This window comes from Xyrauchen texanus, chromosome 9, assembly GCF_025860055.1.
Source record: "Xyrauchen texanus isolate HMW12.3.18 chromosome 9, RBS_HiC_50CHRs, whole genome shotgun sequence".
Classification (NCBI taxonomy): domain Eukaryota; kingdom Metazoa; phylum Chordata; class Actinopteri; order Cypriniformes; family Catostomidae; genus Xyrauchen; species Xyrauchen texanus.
In genome coordinates, this window is record NC_068284.1 from 24,801,590 (window position 1) to 24,827,983 (window position 26,394).

General features: G+C 37.9%; 2 protein-coding genes across 4 annotated transcripts; one reads left to right on the plus strand and one right to left on the minus strand.

Moving 5' to 3' along the window:
• Positions 1-799: 799 nt before the first annotated feature.
• Positions 800-3,141, minus strand: acadm (acyl-CoA dehydrogenase medium chain). Its single transcript, XM_052134931.1, is given in 9 exon segments — positions 800-1,361; positions 1,545-1,637; positions 1,747-1,887; positions 1,986-2,100; positions 2,177-2,307; positions 2,430-2,445; positions 2,447-2,499; positions 2,640-2,936; positions 3,118-3,141. Coding segments are annotated over 9 exon segments (1,176 nt in total). The 3' UTR covers positions 800-1,055.
• Positions 3,142-7,568: 4,427 nt separating this feature from the next.
• hectd3 (HECT domain containing 3) lies at positions 7,569-24,715 on the plus strand. 3 transcript variants are annotated; one of them, XM_052134979.1, is made up of 21 exons: positions 7,569-8,215; positions 8,505-8,665; positions 9,307-9,399; positions 11,023-11,158; positions 11,259-11,380; positions 11,583-11,696; positions 16,603-16,685; positions 16,798-16,963; positions 17,068-17,149; positions 18,549-18,731; positions 18,826-18,878; positions 18,979-19,043; positions 19,131-19,234; positions 19,386-19,499; positions 19,829-19,918; positions 20,031-20,237; positions 23,097-23,226; positions 23,906-23,980; positions 24,079-24,160; positions 24,263-24,334; positions 24,503-24,715. In XM_052134979.1, the coding sequence occupies exons 1-21, from the start codon at positions 7,868-7,870 to the stop codon at positions 24,585-24,587; spliced, it is 2,565 nt and encodes an 854-aa protein (XP_051990939.1). In that variant the 5' UTR covers positions 7,569-7,867; the 3' UTR covers positions 24,588-24,715. The 3 variants fall into 3 exon arrangements, with proteins under 3 accessions (XP_051990939.1, XP_051990940.1, XP_051990941.1); XM_052134980.1 differs by having other exon boundaries at positions 11,262-11,380; XM_052134981.1 differs by lacking the exons at positions 23,906-23,980; positions 24,079-24,160; positions 24,263-24,334; positions 24,503-24,715 and having other exon boundaries at positions 23,023-23,166.
• The last annotated feature ends 1,679 nt before the right edge of the window (positions 24,716-26,394 follow it).

Sequence of the window (26,394 nt, forward strand, 5' to 3'; positions counted from 1 at the left end):
ATGATCCACAGCCACTTGGCAGCAATATAGAGAGACGGTCTCTAAGGAACATTCTGGGTTCAATATAAGTTAAGCTCAATCAACAGTATTTGTGAATTAATATAGACTCTTCAGTCCTTTTCTTTAATAAGAGCAACAACAACATTACATCGATGCACTTAAAATGGAAATGAATGGGACCAATTTTTGGAGGGTTTAAAGATATAAGTGTGAAGCATATAATTTTAGAAAAGAACATGCATTAATTCTGTTAAAACTCATGTATTATTTGTGCTGTAAAGTTTAAAAAATAATTTTTACTGTGATTTAAGAGTTTAAAGGTTTGTTGGTATTACACTATCATGGCAACAAAGTTGTAAAATTGGCTATAACTTTAAAAAGAAAAGGTTAAGAAGTGATTTTATCACACTAAAATTATGTTAACACATTATGTTTTGTGGCAATACTTTTGAAATAGTATTTCAACGTTTACGGACTGGCCCCATTCACATCCATTGTAAATGCCTCACTGGAACCCAGATTCTTTGAGTCATTTAAAGAAAAGGAGGTGCAAGTCTAACTTTTTGTGGTACTCAATATTATGCAACAAATGCTTTCGTTTGAGCTTAACTTGTATTGAACCTGGAATATTCCTTCAACTCAAACCACTGAGCAAGAAAGTGACAATTATTTAAAAGCAGGTTATTTATTTTATTTTGAGAACGTACATCAGTTAGACAAAAAAAAAAGAGATGCATGTCATTACATTTAGTTTAACATTTCATTAACAATAATTGTTCAATGCTACAAATTTAAAGACGGTAAGACATGCTGATATGACAAGGCAACTGGAGCTCTGTGTAGTCAATTTACAATCTGAGTAATAATCCTGAGATCCATTAATGAAATACATTATAAAGTACAAAAGTCTCTAAACAAAATGAGTTCCTGGCACGAATGTTTTGGGTTTAATTGTTCACTGACTGAATCTTCCAAAGTGCTCTCTTGAGATGATGAGCCTTTGGATTTGTTCAGTTCCTTCATAAATCTGTGGAAAACAGAAAGTAGGACATTAGTCAAATTTCAAGATCTTTACATTTAAAATGAGAAAAGGTTGAAAGTACAATCTTGATCTGGTAAATCTTGGCATCTCTCATCAACTTCTCCACAGGATATTCACTGTTGAAACCGTTTCCACCAAAGATTTGAACGGCATCAGTGGCACACTGATTTGCAATGTCTCCAGCAAAGGCCTTGGCGATTGAAGCGTAGTAGGCGTTTCTGCAGCCCTCATCCACTTCCCAGGCTGATCTCTGATACACCATCCTGGCAAGCTCTACTTTCATGGCCATTTCAGCAAGCAGGAAAGACACTGCCTGGTGCTGGAGGTGGACAGCAAAACAAAAAATACTAAAAGAAATCTCATAAACTTAATATTTAGAAAGCTATATTTTTTCTGTTGACAGGTGTTTGCATTATTCTAGGTCAGAGTCAATTTGCCATTATCTTCTAATAGAGATTATGGTATCCATTTATATGTGAAACATGCATTGCAATACACCTACCTCTGCAATCAGTCTGCCAAATGTCTTTCTCTCCAAAGCATACTTGGTGGCCTCATCTAGTGCTCTCTGTGCAAGTCCTGCACTTGCAGCCACCTGAAAAGGAACTAATTCATTTAATTATCTATTGTCTATGAAAAATCAAAGTCTCAGTTGCCAAGAAACTGTGATATTTTAATCATACTGTCTTGAAAATTATAATTACTGGTGGTCTGCTCTAGTCAAATGCACCCATGGCGATCTTAAAGCCAGCTCCCTCTCCAATCAAAACATTTTCCTTAGGATCTCTTACATCCTCAAACGTGATGCCCCTGGTGTCTGAGCATCTCTGGCCCATGTTCATTTCCTGTTTCCAAAATGAAGACATACGGAAATAAGCAGAATGAAGTAAATAAGTGCATAAAGTGTGCAACTATGTGTTTTTTTTAGGCTGAGGTTTATAGCTCTTAATTTTCTACCTGGTTGGACTCCAGGGGTGTCAGCTTCAACAATAAAGCCTGTAAAAGCCTTGCTAGTAGGGCATTTGGGATCAGATTCTGTACGGGCCAGCAAGAAGTACCTATAAATGCAAACCAAAGGGTATGCAATAGGCCCAAACCACAAAATAATTATGAATTCTAATGTGGTTCACCTACCAGTTTGCCTTTCCCCCATTGGTGATCCACATTTTCTGACCACTGATCACATACTCATCTCCTTTCTTAACAGCCCGGGTCTTTATCCCATCCACGTCAGAACCTGCCCCTGGCTCAGTCACACAGTATGCCTATCAGCAAACAGATCCATCTGGTTAATACCAATAGGTGAGTAAGTATTGTACTTATTACTGTTCTGTAAAGCTTTCATGCACATCATAAACAAAGATGGCAATAAACATTTCTTACTTACACACATTAGTGGTTCCGCCCAAATACATTTTCCTCTGAGCATCATTACCAGCAATAATGACTGGCATTTGCTGCGAGAAGAAGTCACATTTAAACATATAGAAAACAACCAAGAATGTGATAGCCTAACAAGCTTTGTCATTTTACTCCTCACATATAGGAAAAAGTTTGTATAACCCAATATCTAAAAGACACGTTAAAGAAAACTTACTCCAAGAGAGTTTGCCTCAATGGCTGTCTGTACTCCAGTGCAGCCATATGCCAGCTCCTCTGTGATGAGGCATGCGTCGAATATGCCCAGACCCATTCCACCTGTAACACATGGCAATATCCAACCAGGGGTTAAATTTGGATTTGGAGGTGGGAGAACCCCAATACCAGATGCACATTTGGTTGCATACAGTGTTTGAGGCAGGCTATTCTTGCTCTTACAAGGTGCTGGTATGTTGTTGTGCTCCCGCAAAACTGTCAGACGGCAAGGGGGAGTAACGGCATGGATTTCTACCCACTTTCAGCACAGGTTGCATAAGGCGTTTGAGTGAGCACACTTACTAAATGGATATGGAATGCATCAACAAAAGCTAAACTGGAGCCATCCCGTTCTGGCCCAATTTAACCCCTGTATCCAACTGAGTTACAATTAAAAGTTTTCGGTCTGAAATACACTCAATAAAGCAAAAAAAACCTACCACAGTCTTCTGGAATATGTCCATTCATTAGACCCAGCTCCCATGCTCTCTTAATGAGTGGGAAAGGATACTACAAAGAGGAGTTAGATATTACAATTTAAACAAAATAAAAAACTTTTCAGTATGCTTAAAAAATACTAACAGGTGGATTTATTATTTAAATAACTTCACCACTTTTGTCATACGCTGGGGCAGCTGGGATAATCTCCTCCCGTGCAAACTTTCTGGCCAACTCCTGGAACTCTTTCTGCTGGTCAGTTAATTCTGTTAAAATATTAAAAATGGTGTATTTGCCTTGCCATTTTCATGGGGAGCATAAGAGTCCCATTATGCTAACATTTTCATGATTCTGCATACCAAAGCTGAACCCTCCATGAGGAGCCTTCAAGGTGGCAGTAGCTGCCCTGGCACTAGGTTGAGAGCCAATGCTTTGAATCCCGAGTCCAGCCTGAACACTTGCCCTCAAAACCTGCCCAACAATTATTAAATTATTAACTACAGAATATATATTGCTCAATCGTACATTACAATTTAACAAGAACCACCCCATTGCAAACACTACATATTAGCAGTAAACAAGGATAATGATCCAGACAGTGCTAGAATGAGTCAAACACAAAGTTACAAGCAATTGATTGTATTAAATCAACTGCCTTTAATTTAATTGCTAAATAAATATTGAGCTCGTTATTTAAATGTACATTATGGTAAAATGAATATAAGTTAAGACACATTTGTTCGAAGATGGTGACAAATAAGTGAAACTACTGCGAGCTCTACTCAACGGGCTGATTATCAATTAAATTATCATTGCATTCAGGAAACCTGCAAGATTCCAAATCCAACGACCATTCACAAACTGCATAAGGAAGGCTTCTTGTGTTTTGGGAATGGAACTAATCTAAATGCCTATAACTTGGCAAGGTTTCCCGCTACAGATTTCCTATTTGGCACGCATAAAATCATGTAAATACATACAAAATAGTTACTATTTGCTAATGAATTGATAAATGCACTCTTAATGATGTTTACCACACAGGAAAAATGAAGTACCAACCAATCACTGTCCTCTGTTTTATCACGTGATACAGTATCGTTGCTCAACTTACTTTTGGCCTACTTTGTTACCTAATTTAAATTAAATGAAGACTTGAAAAAAGATATCGATCTCATTTTTATGGTTTATTAGGATGACCATACGTCCTCATTTTCCCAGATATGTCCTCTTTTTCGGACCTTAAAAAAATCGTCCGTCCGGGATTTCTAAATTTGCGAAAATGTCCAGAATGCTGCTTTAGTTGCATTATGATGTGCATCTTGTCTAATATTTCAATGTATGTGCACGCATATTTGCATTGCTTTAACCACTCATTGTAAGTCCCGCCTTCTCACACACCAATTGAGAGTATCAGCTAATGACAGCTGAGTGGAAACAATGCCCTTACAAAAGTGAAAATTTACAGAAGATTTGTACATAAAATTCCCATGCTTTCGTCCAGGTTAAGATCCGTAGGTAGCAGAATGTATGACATGTCAAGCTGGCACTTTTGTGTCAGTTGCTAATAAAGGTGCAAGTGATTTAGAAGCACACATTAGCTCTGCAAAGCAAAAAGGGTCAATAAAATATGGAAGTTCATCAGGTAAATTAACGGACTACTATTTGCGACCAGGTCAAATTATCACATTACTTTTTCCATGGCCATTCATAATCAGTAATAGTAAATGAAGGTGACATCAAATATTTTATTTTTGTACACGGACATTCAAAAGAATGGTATATATATATATATTTATGTTATGCTAATAGAGTGTCTTTTTCATTGTATTAAAGTTTGCATTCATTGTAACACTGTTTTGAACCCTATTATTCCACCCCAATCCTCCCTCTAGGAGTTAGAGTTAGCTCATGAATATACAGTAAATGTAATTATGCTGAATTTAGCTGGTTGGGTATGGAAGCCCATTTCCACCACATAAAAAAATTGTTGACTTCATCATAAAATTATGACATTGTCTCAAAATTTTAACTTTTTATCTCATAATTTTGATTTATAAACTAAGAATAATTACTTTTATATCTCATAACTATGACATTTACATCTCATAATTTAGACTTTTTGTCTCAAAATTGTGACTTATTATCTCATAAATTTGATTTTATTATCTCATAATTAGGATTAATCATCTAATATTTATGGCTTAGTATCTCATAATTATTACTTTTTCATCTCAAAATAATGACTTTGATATAATTTGATATATCATAAAATTAACTTTTTGTCTCAAAATTGTGATGTTTTTTCTCATAATTATGATTTAACATCTAATAATTATAACTTTTTATCTCATAATTTAGATTTTTATCTCATTATTATGATTTAGCATCTAATAATTATTACTTTTTAGCTCAAACCTTTGGATTTGCATCTCATAATTTTGACTTAGCATCTCATGAGTTTTTACCAAAAATGTTTTACTTTTTGTCTCAAAATTGTGGCGTTTATATAATAATTATGACTTTTTCATCTCAAACTAATGATTTTTTTTTTTTATCATAAAATGTTGACTTTTCTCAACATTTACCTCAAAATTATGACTGAATCTCGTAATTTAATCATAGAAAACATTCCCTGTCTTGGGTCATTTAGGATCACTACTATATTTTTAGAATGTGAAATGTCAGAATAATATTATTTATTTCAGCTTTTATTTCTTTCATCACATTCCCAGTGGGTCAAAAGAAGTTTACACACTTTGTTAGTATTTGGTAGCAAATACTTTGTTAGTAAATTGTTTGACTTGGGTCAAATGTTTTGGGCAGCCTTCCACAAGCTTCTCACAACAAGTTGCTGGAATTTTGTCCCATTCGTCCAGACAGAACTGGTGTAACTGAGTCAGGTCTGTAGGCCTCCTTGCTTGCACATGCTTTTTCAGTTCTGCCCACAAATTTCTATTGAATTGAGGTCAGGGCTTTGTGATGGCCACTGCAATACATTGACTTTGTTGTCCTTAAGCCATTTGCCACAACTTTGGAGGTATGCTTGGGGTCATTATCCATTTTGAAGACCCATTTGCGACTGAGCTTTAACTTCCTGGCTGATGTCTTTAGATTTTGCTTCAATATATCTGCAAAATTTTCCTTCTGTTCAATTTGTGTTTCATCACACCAGAGGAACTTTCTCAAAAAAGTAAGATCTTTGTCTCCACTGGCAAACTGTAGTCTGGCTTTTCATGATGGCAGGGTTTCCACGGGTCTTAAAAAAATCTTAATTCTCCCTTCCGCAAAATAAGGCCTTAAAAAGGTCTTAAATCGGAGCAACAAGTCTTTAATTCATAAAGTCATGGCATTAAATGTGTGAGTGACCAGACATCCCATTTTGAAGAGGTGTGTCCCGGTGTCCCGACAATTCTCTAAACATTGTAATTATGTCCTGGTTTCAGCTGGTAGGCTCATTGATTTTTTTCTGCTTACATTTGATGTACTCATTTTCCGTCTTGCAATTGTCCTTGGTATCGTTTGCAGAGAAGAGAAACAATTTCAAAGCGTTGCACATTGATTTGATGATACTTTCATTCTAGTCTTTCTGCATATCTGCTGAAATGTATCTGGCAAGCATCACACTTTTTCCTCCAAACATGATGATGGTCATTATGGCCAAAAAGTGCAATTTTTGTTTCATCACACCAGAGGAAATTTCTCCAAAAAGTAAGATCTTTGTTCCCGATGTGCACTTGCAAACTGTAGTCTGGCTTTTTTATTGGGGTTTCGGAGCAGTGGCTACATCCTTGCTGAGCAACCTTTCAGGTTGTCGATATGGGACTCGTTTTGCTGTGGATATAGATACTTACCTACCTGTTTCCTCCAGCATCTTCACAAGATCCTTTGCTTTTGTTCTGGGATTGATTTGCCCTTTACTCACCAAACTATGTTAATCTCTAGGAGACAGAATGCGTCTCCTTCCTGAGCAGTATAATTTTCCCAGCTGCTGAAAGGCACAGTTAACTTAGTGTATGTAAACTTCTGACCCACTGGAATTGTGATATAGTCAATTAAAAGTGAATCAATCTGTCTGTAAACAATTGTTGGAAAAATGACTCATGTCATGAATGAAGTAGATGTCAAACGACTTGCCAAAACTATAGTTTGCTAATATTAAATCTGTGGAGTGGTTAATAATTAGTTTTAATAACTTCAACCTAAGTATGTAAACTTTTGACTTCAACTTTATTTCTCATAACAATTAATTATTTATCTCAAAATATTTTTTTATCATAAAATGTAGGCTACTTGCTCATAATTTTGACTTTAAATTAAAAGTATTATTTTTTTTTTTTTACTTAGTATTTACTTGGGGTTGTGTGTGTGTGTGTGTGTGTGTGTGTGTGTGTGTCGTGAGCTGAAGTGGGACGTTCATTCGCAAGCTCACGCGCACGCACACACGCACAGACACTGGTGGATCGCTCTTTAGACCGGTAGAGAGATACTTAGCTGCCTTGACAGATGCCAGTTATCGCTGATACCAGTGTCCGTGAGAAAGATCTGGCGGGAGGCAAAATATATATCTATATATATATATATAAACGGTGTCTAGACTTTTGTTTATGACATCGGAACTGAATTAAAGCCGACAAACAGGGAAATAAAGGCAAAGCATATGTAGGTGTGATGTTCGCTGACGGCCGAACTGCTCAGTGTTGTTGACACATCCTCAGCTAGCCGTCCGGGCTAGCACACTGAAACTTGTGAAGAATGTCTCCGGGCGACAACCCTCACATTCTCCTGGGAAGGATACGGTTTTTAAACAAGTGCATTGAATGTTTCCGGAAAAGTGAACCTCTGCCGGAGTCTTTATGCTACGTGCCGAAGGAGGTTTGCTACAAAATCTGTAAAGATTCGTCATCGGGCTCTGCTTCCGCGTCGTCGTCAACAGCTGGTAACTCCGGTGGTAAGAGTCTGGTGTCCGTATGGGAGAGCCCACATCAACCTCCACATAAGAAATTGTGCAAATGCAACATCGAGCCAAAAAAAGGGACATGTATTCGGACAACAGGGGAAGAATACTGTAACAGCCATGGTCTTTGGGTCAAAATAAGCAAGGTAACACACCTATATGTATTATATCCTTTATGTCCTATGGTTAACCGGTGTCAGAAACTATTCTGATTGACCCGCAGATTAATTATTGCTATGTGCACTGACACAGGACTTCCTGGTCTATGACACCATGGCCAGTAGTGTTGATTCATGTATGGCTCTTTTAGAATTTTCCACTCTCCCAAGTCAAATGGATGCTGTAGTTAAATGGACATTCAAATGAGAACCCGCCTGTTTTGTTTGCCAAACAGCCTTTGTCACTGTGTTAGTTTGACTGTCCTGTCCATTGCAGGAGCAGTTGGATGAGCATTGTGGTGGTCTGGACCTAGAGGAAGGCTGGATTCTAGTGTGTAAACACACAGAGGGTGGAGACAGGCTCGTGCCAGTGGAGTCTCCTGACACTATCAGCCGGCAACAGCAGCTGTTTGGCTATGACCACAAGCCTTGTAACAGGTTTGTTCATGTAGAACTTGTGGTTATTGTAAAGCATTTGTAATGGAAGTGAATGGGGGCCAGTCCATTAACATTAACAGACACACTATTTCAAAAGTATAGTCACAAGATGTAAACATAATACATGGTAACACTGGTAATTGCTGTAACATTGGTAAATCTGTGATTTTATTACACTAAAATATTGTTCCACATATAATGTTTATGTCTTGTGGCTATACTTTTGAAATGGTGTGTATTATAATGTTTATGGATTGGCCCCATTCACTTCCATTGAAAGTGCCTTACTGTGTTTTTATTATTATTTTTTCTTTTTAAAATGGGATAATCATCATTATGCCACAAATGCTGTAGATTGAGTTTAACTATTGAAATTAGAACATTCCTTTAATCAATGAGGGCATAAGATACCATTAAAAGTTGACTGGAAACAAAGCCATGTCGGCTTACTATACATTCAGCTTAATAACAGCTCAGTACTTGAATTGTGCACTGTTATTGACAGACAAGGTGATGAATGCAACACACTTAGATCAACACACCAAAAAGTAGTGTTTGTGAATGACTGTGCAATCCGTGGTTTTGATGTGACACTATTTGTGCTGTTAAAATGGCATTTCTCGGGCTACTTGACTTTGTAGATGGGAGCAGGTCGTGGATGTGGAGAACTCCTTACACATGGGGGCGAAACCTAAGGTGGCAGAGACAGATGAGGCTGCTGTTCTGAAGCTGAGGTGAGTGGATGGTTTTACACTGTGGAAAATGCAAATGATTCATATGCCATTATCCAGATTCTGACACAAGTTAGAAATGTTTTTTTTATAGCTTTAGTGCAGTCCTGTTATAGTTACAATGCATGGCCAAAATATGTGGATTTATCAATGGGTTTGGTTACACCAGTGAAGACAAATCTTTAAGGAATAGTTCGCCATCACCTAGACTTACTTTCTTCTGCAGAACACAAACATATTTAGAAGAATATATCAACTCCATACAATGCATGTGAATGTTGACCAAAACTTTGAATCTCCAGAAATCTCATAAAAGCAGCGTAAAAGTAATCCATATGACTCCAGTGGTGTACTCCCAAAAACAAGACTTGTTTTTGGGAGTACACTTTCAGTCTTTTGTTTTACAGATTCATCCCTATAAATCTATATAAAATATAAAACTCAATGAATATAGAATTATAATATCTGTTTAAAAAGTACTTTTTATTATATTATTTTTTTTATATTATATTTTTAATTATTTAATGTATTTTATAATTCGATATTCATTGAGTGATTTATAGGGATAATTGAATCTGTAAAAAAAAGGACTGAACTTGTACTCCCATAAACAAGTCTTGTGCTGTATAAAGAATAATATTCTGAATGTTTTACTGTTGGTTTCATGTCTCTAGCTCAAACGGTCATCGAGTTTAATGGAATTAGAATATTACAAACATTTACACTACTATATTTATTTGAACACATATAGAACGTAAATTCCACAAACTTGTGTCATGAAAGGGATATTTTTAAGAACATTTCGTATTTGTTGTGATGTCATAATATCAAATGGTTAAATTGTTTAAATGATTTATAGTGCTAATACAATTTATATTAAAAAATAAAACCTATTCAAGCACAAATCGAGCACAAATGAATGACACCGGTTTGGAACGATGCGGATGACATGGGGTGGAAAGTGACGTCACAGCCCCGAATCATATTTGTTATTTCTAAGGAATGGAAATAGATAAAGTGTTCATTTTTACGGCACAAACCGGCACAATATGAGCACAAACGAATGATATTGGTTTGGAGCGATTTAGACAACATGGGGTGGAGAATGACATCACCACTCCCAAATTTTTTTTTGCTATATCTAAGGAAGGGAAATATTTACAACGTTTGTTTTAACGGCACAAACAACCAGCACCGGTTTTGATCGATTTGATGGAGATGGGGTGGAGACTGACGTCACACAGCCGAAAAAAGAATGCTTAATATCTCAAACACCAAACCAGCACAAACGTAAATTTTTGCGGCACAAATCAGCACAAACGAATGAAATGGTTTTGGTGATTATTTAATTATATGGGGTGCCAACTTCACGGAGGTGTATCCATGTGTACTTAAGGGAATTGGTGCTGTTTTTAAGGCAAAGGTGCCTAGCTTTTTTATGTTTACTGGACTTTGTATGACGTTAATTGATAAATAAAACTATTTATGCAATTTTTCACAAGTGCCTAAAATTTCTGCACAGTACTGTATGTGTCTGGTATTTGGGTGTCCACATACTTTTGGATTTACAATTTAGTCTAATTGATGGATAGTATGCATTTAAAGTGAACACACGCCATTTCCCAGGTATGTACCTCCTACGTGGACGTTTGAATGCGATGAGGACCTCGTTCACTATTTCTATGACCATATTGGGAAGGAAGATGAAAATCTCGGCAGTGTGAAGCAATGTGTGACCAGCATTGATGTGTCTTCTTGTTCGGTATGTGAGTGCTAAGGATCATGTTGCGTAATAGTGTAGAGCAGCAAGATTTCAAAATATCAGATGTTCTAGACTAGTAAGTGAGTTGTTCTGCTTGAAGGAGGACCCCAGTGGTGGTGCAAATTGCCTGACAGATGGAGACACAGAGACATACTGGGAGAGTGATGGCATGCAGGGACAGCACTGGATCCGTCTACATATGAAAAGAGGCACTGTGGTCAAGTAAGGAGCTTTGATCTGCTACTGACTATTTCAATTATAATGGTGTCTCACTCAGTAGTAATTGCACAGTTAAAATTGCACTAACCTGCAACTATTTTACTCTGACTTTAATGTATTTATTCATCTACATCCATGTTTCTTTACTGCATGCTTATTGGTTACATTCTTATTTTAATTTTCATTTCTTTTCTATTCTTTTTAGCAAACTGATATTAACAGTGGATTCAACAGATGATAACTACATGCCCAAAAGAGTGACTGTGTATGGTGGAGAGGGAGAAAACCTCAAGAAATACAGTGACGTAACAATAGATGAGTAAGTCCCACACTACAGATATACAGTGGCCTTCAAAGGTATGGGGACACACTTCAAATTAATGAATTAATGAATGCTACACCTTTTCTCAGAACTAACTTACCTTTCTTAGCTATTTCTGTAATTACTTTTAAAGTCAGTTCCCCACAAATCAGGTTCACACATTTGCCCTAGAAGTGTAACCGTAGGTGTAGTTCATCACATTAACATTTGATAGCCATAAAGTCTACACCGATCAGCCACAACATTAAAACCACCTGCCTAATATTGTGTAGGTCCCCCTCGTGCCGCCAAAACAGCGCCAACCCTCATTTCAGAATAGCATTTTGACATGATATTCCTCTCACCACAATTATACAGAGCGGTTATCTGAGTTACCGAACACTTTGTCAGGTCGAACCAGTCTGGATATTTTCTGTTGACCTCTCTTATCATCAAGGTATTATTTCCATCCACAGAACTGCCGCTCACAGGATATTTGATGTTTTTGGCACCATTCGGAGTAAATTCTAGAGACTGGCAATCATAATCCAAGGGATTATGGTTATATCGTTAAGTGCAGAGTTTCCGCTAGAAAAAAAATGGTGCCGGTCAAAGTGACCGGCAGAGGTTTCGTTTTACGGACATTTTGATGATATGCCGGTCAAATATCGAATATAATTAGTCAAGTTGAGGAAAACTGGAGGCAGGCTATGTAACTTAAAAAAATGACATAATCAGGCCGTATAGAATGCAACATGTTTATTAGCCTAACTTTCAAATAGAGGAAAAAAACATGAATGTCCGATTGGCGTCAATCAATTGTTTTTACTATGGTTTCACATTCATAGTTTAACAAACCCCCCCCCTTCCCCACATAAAATATCTGAATAGTAGCCTATTGTTTTTACTCAAGCAAACTTAATTATACACTCTCAGTATGTCTCATTTAGCTGGTAACATTTAAATTGGCCACCGTGAAATGACTCCTTGTCAAATGAACTGGAACAAACAAATGACTAGGCCTTTAACATTGTCTCGCGTCATTTTTGGCTACTTTTTACGCTGTTTTGCAGTGCTGAATTGTGCAGCTGCCGAATTAAAATCAAAACTTCGCAGTGTCTCTCCACAACTTGCAATGCGCATAAGCCGCGTAACCTTGTTCTCCGCAAGGCGACTTCGCTGCTTCGTCTTGATCCGATTCTGCAGCGAGAACCCCCTCTGCAGGAACACTTGAGACAGGGATTACACAGGCTATCTTGGCGAGCTTGCTCCACTCTGGATACATTTCGTTGAAATCACATATGAGGACTTCGCAGGCTGTGGAGAAATGCAATCCTCCATAGCCACGGAGCGCTGTCATGACAGCGAGGGCATCACGTCGCAGGCTTACGGCATCGATAAGAGGAGCGGTGTCCGCAGACTCAATGCTTGTAAAATGGCAAATAATCCTTCTGATCGCTGGTTCTGCATATTCTTGAAGAGCTATAAGATAATATAATAGGTGAGAACGATATTAGAATTATAGGCTTACAAAAGAATGCTGCGCTTCGCTTATTATAAATAGGCCTGTATGGGTCATTCTATGGAAATGTCCATTTTTCTGTCCCTAGCCTTTACAAAAATATTACACTTAAACACTTTAGGGTTACAATTTCTTTACATTTTAAAATAAAACAATGTTATTTGAAAAATTACACCTTCTTGAGCCATCAATGGCAATATTTGATTTTTATTAATTCTATAGAATTCCACCACAGAAGTGCTCGTCCCCACAGTCATGTACAGAGGGAAAGTGCTTTATTTTGAGGCCAATAACAAGTTTTTACACCATTTAAAATACAATAATGTATACATAACTATCAAATATATTTGATATTATATTTATACTATAAAATATAAAAAACATTCTGTCACAATAAATACAATGTCACATGTGACATAATAATTTTACATCAATTTAATTCTGCTACACTCAAAAGTTAAGATTTAAAGGATTGCATCACAACTTAATTTTAACCGGTTTTCAAATATTTTCATTGTTATAGCAAATACATGGTTGCGCAAACGAACGAACCTCATTCAAGCACACTTTTAACAAACCTGAACAATCTCCTTATTTGTTGTATTATTATTATATTTCGGTAACTCTGACTACATAATGCTGAAAAAAAATTAGAAATAATATTTCATAAAAACCTTTGAAATTGCCAAAGTAAGGTAACACCAGTGACAAAAAAGGTAAAAAGGACCTTAAAAAAGGTCTTTAAATAAATTCACAAAAATATAATTTTTTATTTATATTTAAATATTTTATTTTTTATTTTTAGTAATCTAATAATGTGGTGTAAGTTTAAATGTTAGAAAAATAAATACATTTTAAGACATCTTGCTATATCATAATGGGACGTTTCTGTAGAATGACCCGTATAATAAATCAACAGCTCCTACTTACCACTATGTGTCTGCGGATATCTAGAGGGGTTCAGAAGGGCATCGAGGCAGTGAAGTAGATCCATGCAATCCTCGGGGAACCGATCTTGCAAGGCATCTATCAGATGTTGAACATAGCGTTCCCTGGCTTTTTTGAAAGCTTGAATGGAGCGGTCGCTTGAATTGGTCACTTTGACATCCTTGTATGTGCCGTCTTTATAGCCCGCCTGGAATGTCTCCTCTTCTGGACCTGGGACATCTCGTAACTGTGTAAATGCCGCGACAGATGCTTGCACTATTGGTCGGATGCTGGAAAGATTGACGTTGTCTTTCTGAAAAACTAAATTCAGTTTTGTCATCACTGGTAGTATATCGGCCAGTGCGTGAGTCAGGGCTATGAAGCTGTAGGTCTGGATTTGACCAAGCAGCCCTTGTGCTTGGGCATTTCCTCCCACGGCCTCTTCATGAAGTTCCATGGCCACAGCTGCCCAGTTGTGCTTCATGGCCTCCACAGCCCTGTGTAGGGATAGCCAGCGGACTGCGCACGGCTGCTTGAGGCTGACCATGTCCTCATCACTGAGTGCAGCTGTTAATTGGCGGAGCCGGGATGTTCTGGTGGCAGAGTGTTTGTAGAAGGAGTACACTGAGGAGATCGTGTTTTTGTAAGCTCTGATGTTTTCCACAGCTTTCGCTGCGTCCAGCGCAGCAAGTGCTGCTCTGTGGGCAACGCAGTGCACCTGGATAGAAAATGGATTCGCTTGCTTAAACAAAGCACCAACCCCACCATGCCTTCCCATCATTACACTTGCACCATCTGAACCCAGGCCAATGACACGGGACAGTGCTATATCCATTTCGCGAAGCACCGCAACAACGCGATCATAAATGCATCTTGCGGTCCCGGAGTCCACATCATAATTTCCAAGAAAGCATGTCTCCACCTTTCCTTTTATTTCTAGCTTTAGATATATGATTAACTTTTTGTTCACAGTGATATTTACAGTTTCGTCAATTATTATTCCAATGAAGTCACTGTTTTTCAGTTTTTCACGGATCTGTTCCACCACGACGTGTTCTAATGCCCTCTCCATATCATCCACAGAGTCGCTGTGGCAATAAATGCCATCGGTGGTGACGAAATCTGGAGCCTCGAGAGCTTGCAGTAGCTCAGTCTGTGCTACAAAATGGTTAGATGGGAGATCATGTTTTGCCATGTGGAATACAATTTTGAGCTGAGAGCATAGTTTTTTCTTAGAAGTTTCCGTGGCCTTGTCACAGTGGCCTTTCATCGCAACCTGCTGTGGCGTTAAATTTAGCGCCGCAACATGGTCATTGCTCCGACTATGTTCAATGAGAGCAGACACTCTCAAATTATTCGACCCTCTTGTGAATCCGTTGCGTCGTCCTGCCTTTTCGCAGTGCGAACAGAAAATTTTTTCGTTACCATCAACTATCTCACATCTTAGCCATGGGAACTTGTCACTCCATTCCGACCGATACGCCCTATACTTCGGCTTTTTCTCCGGCGGTGGTGGAGCTGTCTGGCTCTGGACATCTGAGGCTTCAGGCGTTCCTGATTCACCATCGTCCGTCGCGTCTGGCCTCTGAAAAAAGCTTTTAAGGCTAGTCTGCCTGGGCCTGGCCATATTTGAAACGTCTCACTCAATCGTTCGTTGTTTAGGTCTATATTGCAGCCGTTTTAGGCGTGCGCTTTATTTGAAATGCAGCATGCGATGTTGTTTCATAACTTTCAAACGGTAGAGCCTGTTCCTTTATAACATAGCAAGAGATCGGTGTATTTTTGCTTTATACATTTTAGGCTTATTCTCAAATTCAGATTGTGTTAGGGGGACGGGATTATTAGGCAATTTTAATCGGACAATTTGACCGGAGAGATTTAATTTTGTCGGACATTTCATTTTTTTCCCGGCCAATGTCCGGTAATTACCGGACAACGGAAACCCTGGTTAAGTGTCCAGTTGATCAGCACTTCAGAATCTCACCGGAAATAGTATGCCATCCAGGTATTTCTCGATTACTGCTTCATGAATATTGAGGATTTAGACACTACTACCATTTGTATACTGTTTTTGGCATACTATATAGTAGTTAAGTATGGATATTCAGACGCAGCGATGGTGAAGAGGTCATCGCTGTGCTTTATCGTGACCAATCAGCATTCATGACTGGAACTATCCATTTTATAAAATACATTACAACCTATAATATAAATATTACCTGTATTCAACAAGGATGGAAGCATTTTCACAAATGGTCTCAAACTCTTTCTGTAAACATGACGTTTTGTTACCTGATGCCGTGAGTTACAAAAAATGTAACAAGTGTGGCTTAAAATACATCCAAATACGATTTGGGGCCACTGTAAAGACTCTGTTATTATCATTTCATATTTCTAAGCTATAATAGAACACTATTTTCAGATTATAAACATGTAAAGGTTAAGTAATGTTGCAATGGTATGCCTTTCTCGCAGCAATTTAATAGGAGAGGTTTGCGTTCTGGAGGATATGACGTCTCACTTGCCTGTTATAGAGATCAGGATTGAGGAATGTAGAGGTAAGATTGATCTGAAATGACATGTGCTCTCATCTGAGAGAGAGAAAGGTAAACTCATGACTACTCAACTCAGTCCTTAAGAGGTTTTTCTTGGAATTGTCGTTTGCTCTAGATGAGGGAATTGATGTACGGATCAGAGGACTAAAGATTAAATCATCCTGTGAACGTGACCTGGGCCTGAATGCAGAAGTATTCCAGTCTCCCAACCTAGTGCGCTACCCAAGACTGGAGGGCACACCCCCTGATGTCCTTTTTCGGCGTGCACTTGTCATTCAGAGGTAAGCAATGTGTGACTTGAGGTTTGGCTTACAATACCACATTTGAAACACAGTGAAGTAGAATCAAGTACTGTTAATTCACAATGTATTCTGTGTGTCTGTAGGTTCATCACACTCCTGGACTGTCTGTTGCCTCATATAGTACCTGCATGGGACTACAGCCTTGGGACATTCAACCAGATCAAAGTTAGTGTGTGAACAGCTTTATTAATCATATAGTCATGTGCAGGTGAGCGTGGTTGGCTGATTAGATAATCACATGAATTATTGTTGGTGCCATACGGGCTGGTTTGAGTATTTCTATAACTGCTGATCTCCTGGGATTTTCACACATAACAGTCTCTAGAATTTACTCCGAATGGTGCCAAAAACATCAAATATCCTGTGAGTGGCAGTTCTGTGGATGGAAATAATACCTTGATGATAAGAGAGGTCAACAGAAAATATCCAGACTGGTTCGACCTGACAAAGTGTTCGGTAACTCAGATGACCGCTCTGTATAATTGTGGTGAGAGGAATATCATGTCAAAATGCTATTCTGAGATGCGAGTTGGTGCTGTTTTGGCGGCACGAGGGGGACCTACACAATATTAGGCAGGTGGTTTAAATGTTGTGGCTGATCGGTGTAGACTTTATACTTTGTCTCAAAGAACTTGCAAGAAATTGGTTAGTCATCATTTATTTTAATTATTTAAGTATAAACATATTAATTATACTTGTATCAAAGATTTACCTATAAAAATGTGTCTATGTAAACTTGCCATAAAATCAGTTGACATGCTGTAATTAAAAGTTGGTCAAAACCTTCTGCCATTTTCCAGTGGACATATTTAAGGATCAAATGGGCAGATTCAATTCATACCAAGCTTTATTGGCAAGATAAACTTAACTGTACATTGCCAATGCATTATTTGAAACTATACATACAGATATTGAAACCAATTTAATGCTTAAGTTTAATTTGCTGAAGTTTAAAATCTCTAAAGCGATCTATTATTTTCTCTGGCTGCCACTTAGTCTCCATCGTGTACACGCTGTCTCTGTTCCACGATTTTGCTTCTGACACTGGTTCAGATGACAGTGAGCGAGCGTTTCAAAGAGATACAACAGCTTATCACTCCATTCTCCATTCTCCATTCTCTTCACAATAAATCCACTGCCATGTTTATTATGCCTGGGACATGAGTCGTACATAATGAGTAAGCATGCACAGCTCTGCACAATCCGTTTCTGTTCTAGAATTTGCAGTCGAGTCGAGCGTGTACCTCCTGAAAATGTATAGAGTATATGCCAATTTTATCCACAGGAAGTGGAGAAAAACATTAGTGAAGTTTCAGGAAGTAAAAAAAGGGATACTGCATTTATTGTGTTAAAACAAATGTAACTCGTTAAACAGTTAATTATTAATAGCAGGTATCGCATTCAATTTCCCAGCCATAGTAAATTCCATTGCACCCTTAAATTCTGTAGTTCAAGAATGTAGATTTTATTTAACATTTGTTTACTGTATTTTGAACATTTTATCAACAATTTGCATTTACACTAAATATTTTTTTTTCCCAATTTCTGTGCTTTTTTTCTTTAGAGCATAAAGCAGTTCCTGTTGTTGTCAAAGCGTCGCTCTGCCCTCATAACCCAGTGCCTGAAGGACTCCGAGACCAGTAAGCCTAACTTCATGCCCCGCCTTTACATCAACCGTCGCCTCGCCATGGAACACCGTGACAACCCTACTCTGGACCCCACATGTAAAAATGCAGTCATCACTCAGGTATGTCACAAAACAGGTGCCAATAAAATTACAAAAACATATTTCTGTATGATTTTATTGGATTAAACATGGCAAATACTTTTATATCATGTAGGTGTACGAGGGTCTGAAGCCATCTGACAAGTATGAAAAGACTCTAGACTACAGGTAGTCTCTCTCTGTATTTGACAAAATGTATCATGGTTACGATCATGTCATTATCACTTTATTTTACTTTTACAAATAACTGTTTTTCTTTTTGTTCCAGATGGCCAGCACGATATGACCAGTGGTGGGAGTGTAAATTCATCGCAGAAGGCATCATCGATCAAGGTCAAATAAGCTTCTTCAGTCTTGTGTGATTGCCACAAAAACAGATCTCTGAGATGATTGTGAACCTGCGATTTCTATCTCTCGCAGGTGGTGGATTTCGAGACAGCCTGGCAGACATGTCTGAAGAGCTGTGTCCCAGCTCCTCAGAGTGCTCCATGCCTCTTCCATTTTTCACTCGAACCTCTAACCAGGTAACAGTGTCCTGTTCTTTTGTGTTTCTTTTAGCCTATTGATTTGTGGCTCACTCAGTGCTGTTTAATGGAATTTTTCTTTTCTTATACAACCTTTCAATGTTTGTTGCATATTGATTTAACTGTTTTTGAACTTGTGATTATGTTTTAGGGAGCTGGAGAGGCCAGAGATTTCTATGTGCCAAATCCTTCATGCCGAGAATTCCACAAGTTTGAGTGGATTGGGCAGCTTATGGGTGCAGCTCTTCGTGGGAAAGATTTTCTGGTCAGTGATTGTGTTGTAGAGTATTTGACATGCATTGACATCAGCTTCCTGCAGCGTAACGTGCTATGCTTCATCTTAAAGTTAATTTGAACATTTTCACACATGCAGTTTGTTTGACATTTCAGTTACATTAATTGATAGACTAAGTGAAATATTTGTATTTGACAAAATGTGTTTGTTACTTTGCAGGACTTTTAAAGTGAACTGCAAAAAGGATGATTTATAAATGTAAAAAAAAATCCATAGTGACCAGTTACAGAACCTAAAATGTAAACTTTGTTATGCATTCATATTATTAGAGGCAGGGTGTAATAGTTGTTATTTTTTAGGTTCTGGCTCTGCCGGGGCTGGTGTGGAAGCAGCTAATTGGAGAAGCTGTCAGCTGGAGCAAAGACTTCCCTGCAGTAGATTCAGTGCTTGTGAGAAGCTTTTCTTTTCATCTTGGCTCTGTTAGTGCTGAATGTTATCCAACTTGTTATCAGTGGGATTCCTAGCAGTGTGTGATAGAAAATGTTTGATATGATTCCTCAGGTAAAGTTGTTGGAGGCTATGGAGCATATGGACAAAGAAACATTTGACTTTAAGTTTGGTCAGGAGCTTGTGTACACCACACCTTTGAGTGACGGCCGGCTGGTAGAGCTGATTCCAGGAGGCATTGGAGTAGTGGTTCGATATGAAGATCGCAATGAGTTCATACGCTTGGTACAGAAAGCGAGAATAGAAGAGAGCAGAGAACAGGTATTGCTACATACAGTCTGTATAGTTATGTTTTGTCATGAACATCATAAACATTTGTGCTGGGAATTAACAGTAAAGTAGCATGCTGCTAGCAGCAACCCTTTTTCAGGGTTCCCACGATTATGGAAAACCTAGAAATATAATTCTAAAATTAATGGACAAATGTTTAATAAATTAATAAAATATTAAAAGTCATGGAATGTGTGTATATATATATATATATATACATATATACACTCACCTAAAGGATTATTAGGAACACCATACTAATACTGTGTTTGACCCCCTTTCGCCTTCAGAACTGCCTTAATTCTACGTGGCATTGATTCAACAAGGTGCTGAAAACATTCTTTAGAAATGTTGGCCCATATTGATAGGATAACATCTTGCAGTTGATGGAGATTTGTGGGATGCACATCCAGGGCACAAAGCTCCCGTTCCACCACATCCCAGAGATGCTCTATTGGGTTGAGATCTGGTGACTGTGGGGGCCATTTTAGTACAGTGAACTCATTGTCATGTTCAAGAAACCAATTTGAAATGATTCGAGCTTTGTGACATGGTGCATTATCCTGCTGGAAGTAGCCATCAGAGGATGGGTACATGGTGGCCATAAAGGGATGGACATGGTCAGAAACAATGCTCAGGTAGGCCGTGGCATTTAAACGATGCCCATTTGGCACTAAGGGGCCTGAAGTGTGCCAAGAAAACATCCCCCACACCATTACACCACCACCACCAGCATGCACAGTGGTAACAAGGCATGATGGATCCATGCTCTCATTCTGTTTATGCCAGATTCTGACTCTACCATCTGAATGTCTCAACAGAAATCGAGACTCATCAGACCAGGCAACATTTTTCCAGTCTTCAACTGTCCAATTTTGGTGAGCTCTTGCAAATTGTAGCCTCTTTTTCCTATTTGTAGTAGAGATGAGTGGTACCCGGTGGGGTCTTCTGCTGTTGTAGCCCATCCGCCTCAAGGTTGTGCGTGTTGTGGCTTCACAAATGCTTTGCTGCATACTTCGGTTGTAACGAGTGGTTATTTCAGGCAAAGTTGCTCTTCTATCAGCTTGAATCAGTCGGCCCATTCTCCTCTGACCTCTAGCATCAACAAGGCATTTTCGCCCACAGGACTGCCGCATACTGGATGTTTTTCCCTTTTCACACCATTCTTTGTAAACCCTAGAAATGGTTGTGCGTGAAAATCCCATTAACTGAGTAGATTGTGAAATACTCAGACCGGCCCGTCTGGCACCAACAACCATGCCACGCTCAAAATTGCTTAAATCACCTTTCTTTCCCATTCTGACATTCAGTTTGGAGTTCAGGAGATTGTCTTGACCAGGACCACACCCCTAAATGCATTGAAGCCACTGCCATGTGATTGGTTGATTAGATAATTGCATTAATGAGAAATTGAACAGGTGTTCCTAATAATCCTTTAGGTGAGTGTATATATACACATGTAGTATATACATATACACACACTGGTGGCCAAAAGATTGGAATAATGTACAGATTTTGATGTTATGGAAAGAAATTGGTACTTTTATTCACCAAAGTGGCATTCAACTGATCACAATGTATAGTCAGGGCATTAATAACATGAAAATTACATGTTACATGACAGCTTTGCAGACCCTTGTCATTCTAGCCATCAGTTTGTCCAGATACTCAGGTGACATTTCACCCCACACTTCCTGTAGCACTTGCCATAGATGTGGCTGGTTTGTCAGGCACTTCTCACACACCTTACAGTAGCTGATCCCACAAAAGCTCAATCCGTTTAAGATCCATAACACTCTTTTCCAATTATCTGTTGTCCAATGTCTGTGTTTCTTTCCCCACTCTAACCTTTTCTTTTTGTTTTTCTGTTTCAAAAGTGGCTTTTTTTTATTGCAATTCTGCCCACAAGGCCTGCACCCCTGAGTCTTCTCTTTAATGTTGTACATGAAACTGGTGTTGAGTGGGTAGAATTCAATGAATCTGTCAGCTGAGGACATGTGAGGTGTCTATTTCTCAAACTAGTGACTCTGATGTACTTATCCTCTTGTTTAGCTGAACATCTGGCCTTCCACATCTCTTTCTATCCTTGTTAGAGCCAGTTGTCCTTTGTCTTTGAAGACTGTATTGTACACCTTTGTATGAAATCTTCAGTTTTTTGGGGGGCAATTTCAAGCATTGTATAACCTTCATTCCTCAAGACAATGATTGACTGATTAATTTCTAGAGAAAGCTGTTTCTTTTTTGCCATTTTTGACCTAATATTGACCTTAAGACATGCCAGTCTATCGCATACTGTGTCAACTCAAAAACAAATACAAAGACAATGTTAAGCATCATTTAATGAACCAAATAACTTAAAGCTGTGTTTGTTGTAATGGCCAATCATTTTCTATTGCCAAATTAGCAATTTAGCATGATTCCTCAAGGATAAGGTGTTTGTGGAAGGTGACTGCTGGAAATGGGGCCTTTCTAGATTTCAAAAATTACTTTTTTCAAATAGTGATGGTGCTGTTTTTTTTACATAAGTAATGTCCTGACTATACTTTGTGATCATTTGGTGAATTAAAATACCAATTTCTTTCCAAAATGGCATAATCTGTACATTATTCCAAACTATTGGCTGCCTGTGTGTGTGTGTGTGTGTGTGTGTGTGTGTATATATATATATATAATTCTATATGTTAAATATTGAGCTGCTCGAAAGCCATGGTGTTATTTGATTTATCATTGAGACATTATTCAAAAAAATATTGGAACCTTGTTTTTTTTTCCCAAGGACATACCAAGAGGATATTTCACCATCAATTCACAAAACCTGAATTTAATCAAGACTGCATTCCTGTACTACAGATAGCTGCCTTGCAGGCGGGACTAGTGAAGGTGGTGCCACAGGCTGTGCTTGATCTTCTAACATGGCAAGAAGTGGAGAAGAAAGTGTGTGGAGACCCAGAAATCACAGTGGAGGCCCTAAAACGCCTCAGTGAGTCATACGGCAGCTGACATGAGCATTAAATAATTCACATTTTCTACCTCGGCATGAATTCTTGCAGGCATTGAGCCGAATAGTAGTTTGAAATTAAAACATTACTGTGCTGTAGAGCAGTGGTTCTCAGCTGGTTTTGCTTAAGGAATCAGATTTTACAATGGACATCAAGTGGCAATAAAAAAGTAACACAATTTTCTTTAAAAATCAAACATTAAAATGTATTCAAATTACCATGACTTGCATAGGCCCAACAAAAATTATTAACATGCATAGGCTGAATTTAAACCATGGTGGCATATAAACCGTAGAAGTGTGGTTTACCGGCCTTTAAACAGAACACGACAAAGCACTGATGGCAAATAATATTAAGAACAAATGCTGAGCCTACCACAAGTTTCATTGTAAAAGATATGGATTCTTCTCCATTATAAAATGTTTATCATTTTGATATCCTAGTCATGCATGATTATATGGTTGGTTGCACTTTATTTGCATTTATCTTTTTATGCCCTGCTCTCCGGGACCCTATCAGAACTGACCTGTGTCCCACCAGTTGAGAACCACTGCTGTAGAGAATGCCTGCTACAATTTTAACTAAATTTTTCTAATGCATTTAACATGTTATCATATATCCAATATTTAAGAGTTACATTTTTTTTTTACTTTTGATCAGCACGCTATGAGGACTTGGAACAAACGGATGTCAGAGTGCAATATTTATGGGAAGCCCTGATGAACTTCACCAATGGTTAGTTGGGTTCCTTTTTGTGCATGAAAAGAATGGATCTAGGAATGTGAAAAATAATATGTAAATATGTTGCTCAAGCTGATTTTCACTTTTACCAGAGGATCGTAGCAGGTTTTTGAGGTTTGTCACTGGCAGAAGTCGTCTTCCTGCTCCTATCTACATCTTCCCTGACAAACAAGGGTATGTAAGCTGACCTGCAAATAACAGTGGTAATAATGGTAATCATGACAATTTTTTAGTGTGTGGTCAGAATAAACATTGAACAAATGTATTTTTGTCTAGGTCTGAAATCACAGATGCATTACCACAATCTTCAACATGTTCCAGCACCCTTTATCTACCCAAATACCCAAGGTATGTTTGTATAATATAGAATACATTATTTTATATAATAAATATTATATATATATATATAGAGAGAGAGAGTGGTTGGATTTTCTTTATAAGCACTGATTTAATAAGATGTTGTCACTATGTTTGAGTGAATTTTATATTGTGTGTGCATGTAATCCCAATCTGCAGTGCTAAAGTTTGTGAAGAGAAGCTTCGCTATGCTGCCTATAACTGTGTGGCCATCGACACAGACATGAGCCCATGGGAGGAGTGACCTGATCTTGACGTCTTTATGGCAATAGGATTTTTGCATAAATTAACTGTAGCAATTAGCACCATGCATATGACCATGTCTACACTTTTGCCAATTACATCTGTAGAGTATAAATAAAAATGTTATAAATGGACCTTGGCGTTTACTCTTTCCAATCTTATTTAAACTGGTTAAAATTGGGAGGACATTTATTTAGGACAAAAAAATAAATGCATATAGTAGGGACCAAAAATCTGGGTCCACTAGTGAAAATTATACTATTTTGAATTTGTTTGTAATTTCTCACACACACACACACACACACACACACACATATATATATATATATATATATAAAATGTATGTATGTGTGTGTGTGTGAATAAAACAAATTACATTATCAACATAACAATATGAATGAAATGTTTAATAGAAAAGATTTTCAGGATTTCAAAATATTTGGTGTTTGCACCTTTTGTGATGGCACACAAACTGGCATTGGCTCCACAAGTTTGTGCAAAACCTGATGATCCATTTTTTTAACCTGTTGCCATGTCAGAGATTCAACCTCACATTTTGTTAAAATGTGTAGCTGTGAAACATTTTAGCATGGATGTAACCAAATATCCCTTATTGTATTTAGTGTTTTAATTTATTTTTTAGAAAAATAACCAATTGCTATTTTACATAGAACATTTTCTGTAAAGAGAAAATCTATGTCTTTTAGTTTGCAATTAACCCAGGCTTTCTCATTTGCACCAACATACCAAAAAGACTAATTAAAAGTTGAATAACTCATCCATTCAAAAACATGCCCCCTATTAGAGTATTAGAGTGGTTCTCACTCTTGGGCCCTCCCAAGCACTGCATATTTAAATGTCTTATCAAAACATGCATCAGAATTAAAGGAATATTCCAGGTTCAATACGAGTTAAGCTCAATCGACAATATTTGTGGCAAAATTTTATTATTTCACAAATTTATTTCGACTCATCCCTCATTTTCTTAGAAAAAAAAAAAAAAACACAAATCGGGGTTCCAGTGAGGCACTTACAATGGAAGTGAATGGGGGCCAGTCCATAAAGGTTAAATACAGAGTTGTAGTCGAGACCGAGACCAGAGAGAGTCGAGTCCGAGTCGAGACCGAGACCAGAGAGGGTGGAGTCCGAGTAGAGACCGAGACCAGAGAGGGTTGATTAACTAATTTACTTTTATTTACTTAGTGATATTGGTTTAAAAAAATATTATCAGTTCTTCTAAAATGGTGAAATATCAGTCCACTCTCTAAATGTAACTAATAACCTTTGCTTCTGTAATTGAAGTCCCGCAGAATGTACATGTTGCAGAGTGTTTCCTTTTAAAAGTCTTACTGCATATGAATTCTTTGTGTCCTTTAAAGGCAAACTGAATAATGGTCGATTTAGCAGACATTTTCACACATTGCTAGAGGCTCACATCCTCCCTACCTGACCGGAATCTTGCTGCCTTTGCGCTAACTAGTCTCAAGTCATGCGCAGTTGCGCACTAGAAAATCACCAATCACTGGGCGTGTCAATCAATTTAAAGAAATATTATATACATACATTAATAATCATGAAAAATATTTTGAATTGGACTCGAGTGGACTCGGGAATAAGTCCGAGTCCTAAAATGTTCGAGTACGAGTCAATACCGAGTCAAAATGCACAGGAGTCCATGACAAGACCAAGACCATTAAAATATGGTCTCGAGTACTACAACAAATACTCACCGATTCTAAAGTATAGACAGAACATGTAAACAATATGTGGTAACATGATTTTAGTGTGATAAAATCACTTACTAACCT

Bases quoted from the DNA above. Each gene is read 5' to 3' on its own strand.
- hectd3 (XM_052134979.1), top strand. From the start codon at position 7,868: ATGTCTCCGGGCGACAACCCTCACATTCTCCTGGGAAGGATACGGTTT. The intron at 8,666-9,306 runs GTTTGTTCATGT...TTGACTTTGTAG, and splicing joins GACCACAAGCCTTGTAACAG to ATGGGAGCAGGTCGTGGATG. The intron at 11,697-16,602 runs GTAAGTCCCACA...CCTTTCTCGCAG, and splicing joins AGTGACGTAACAATAGATGA to CAATTTAATAGGAGAGGTTT.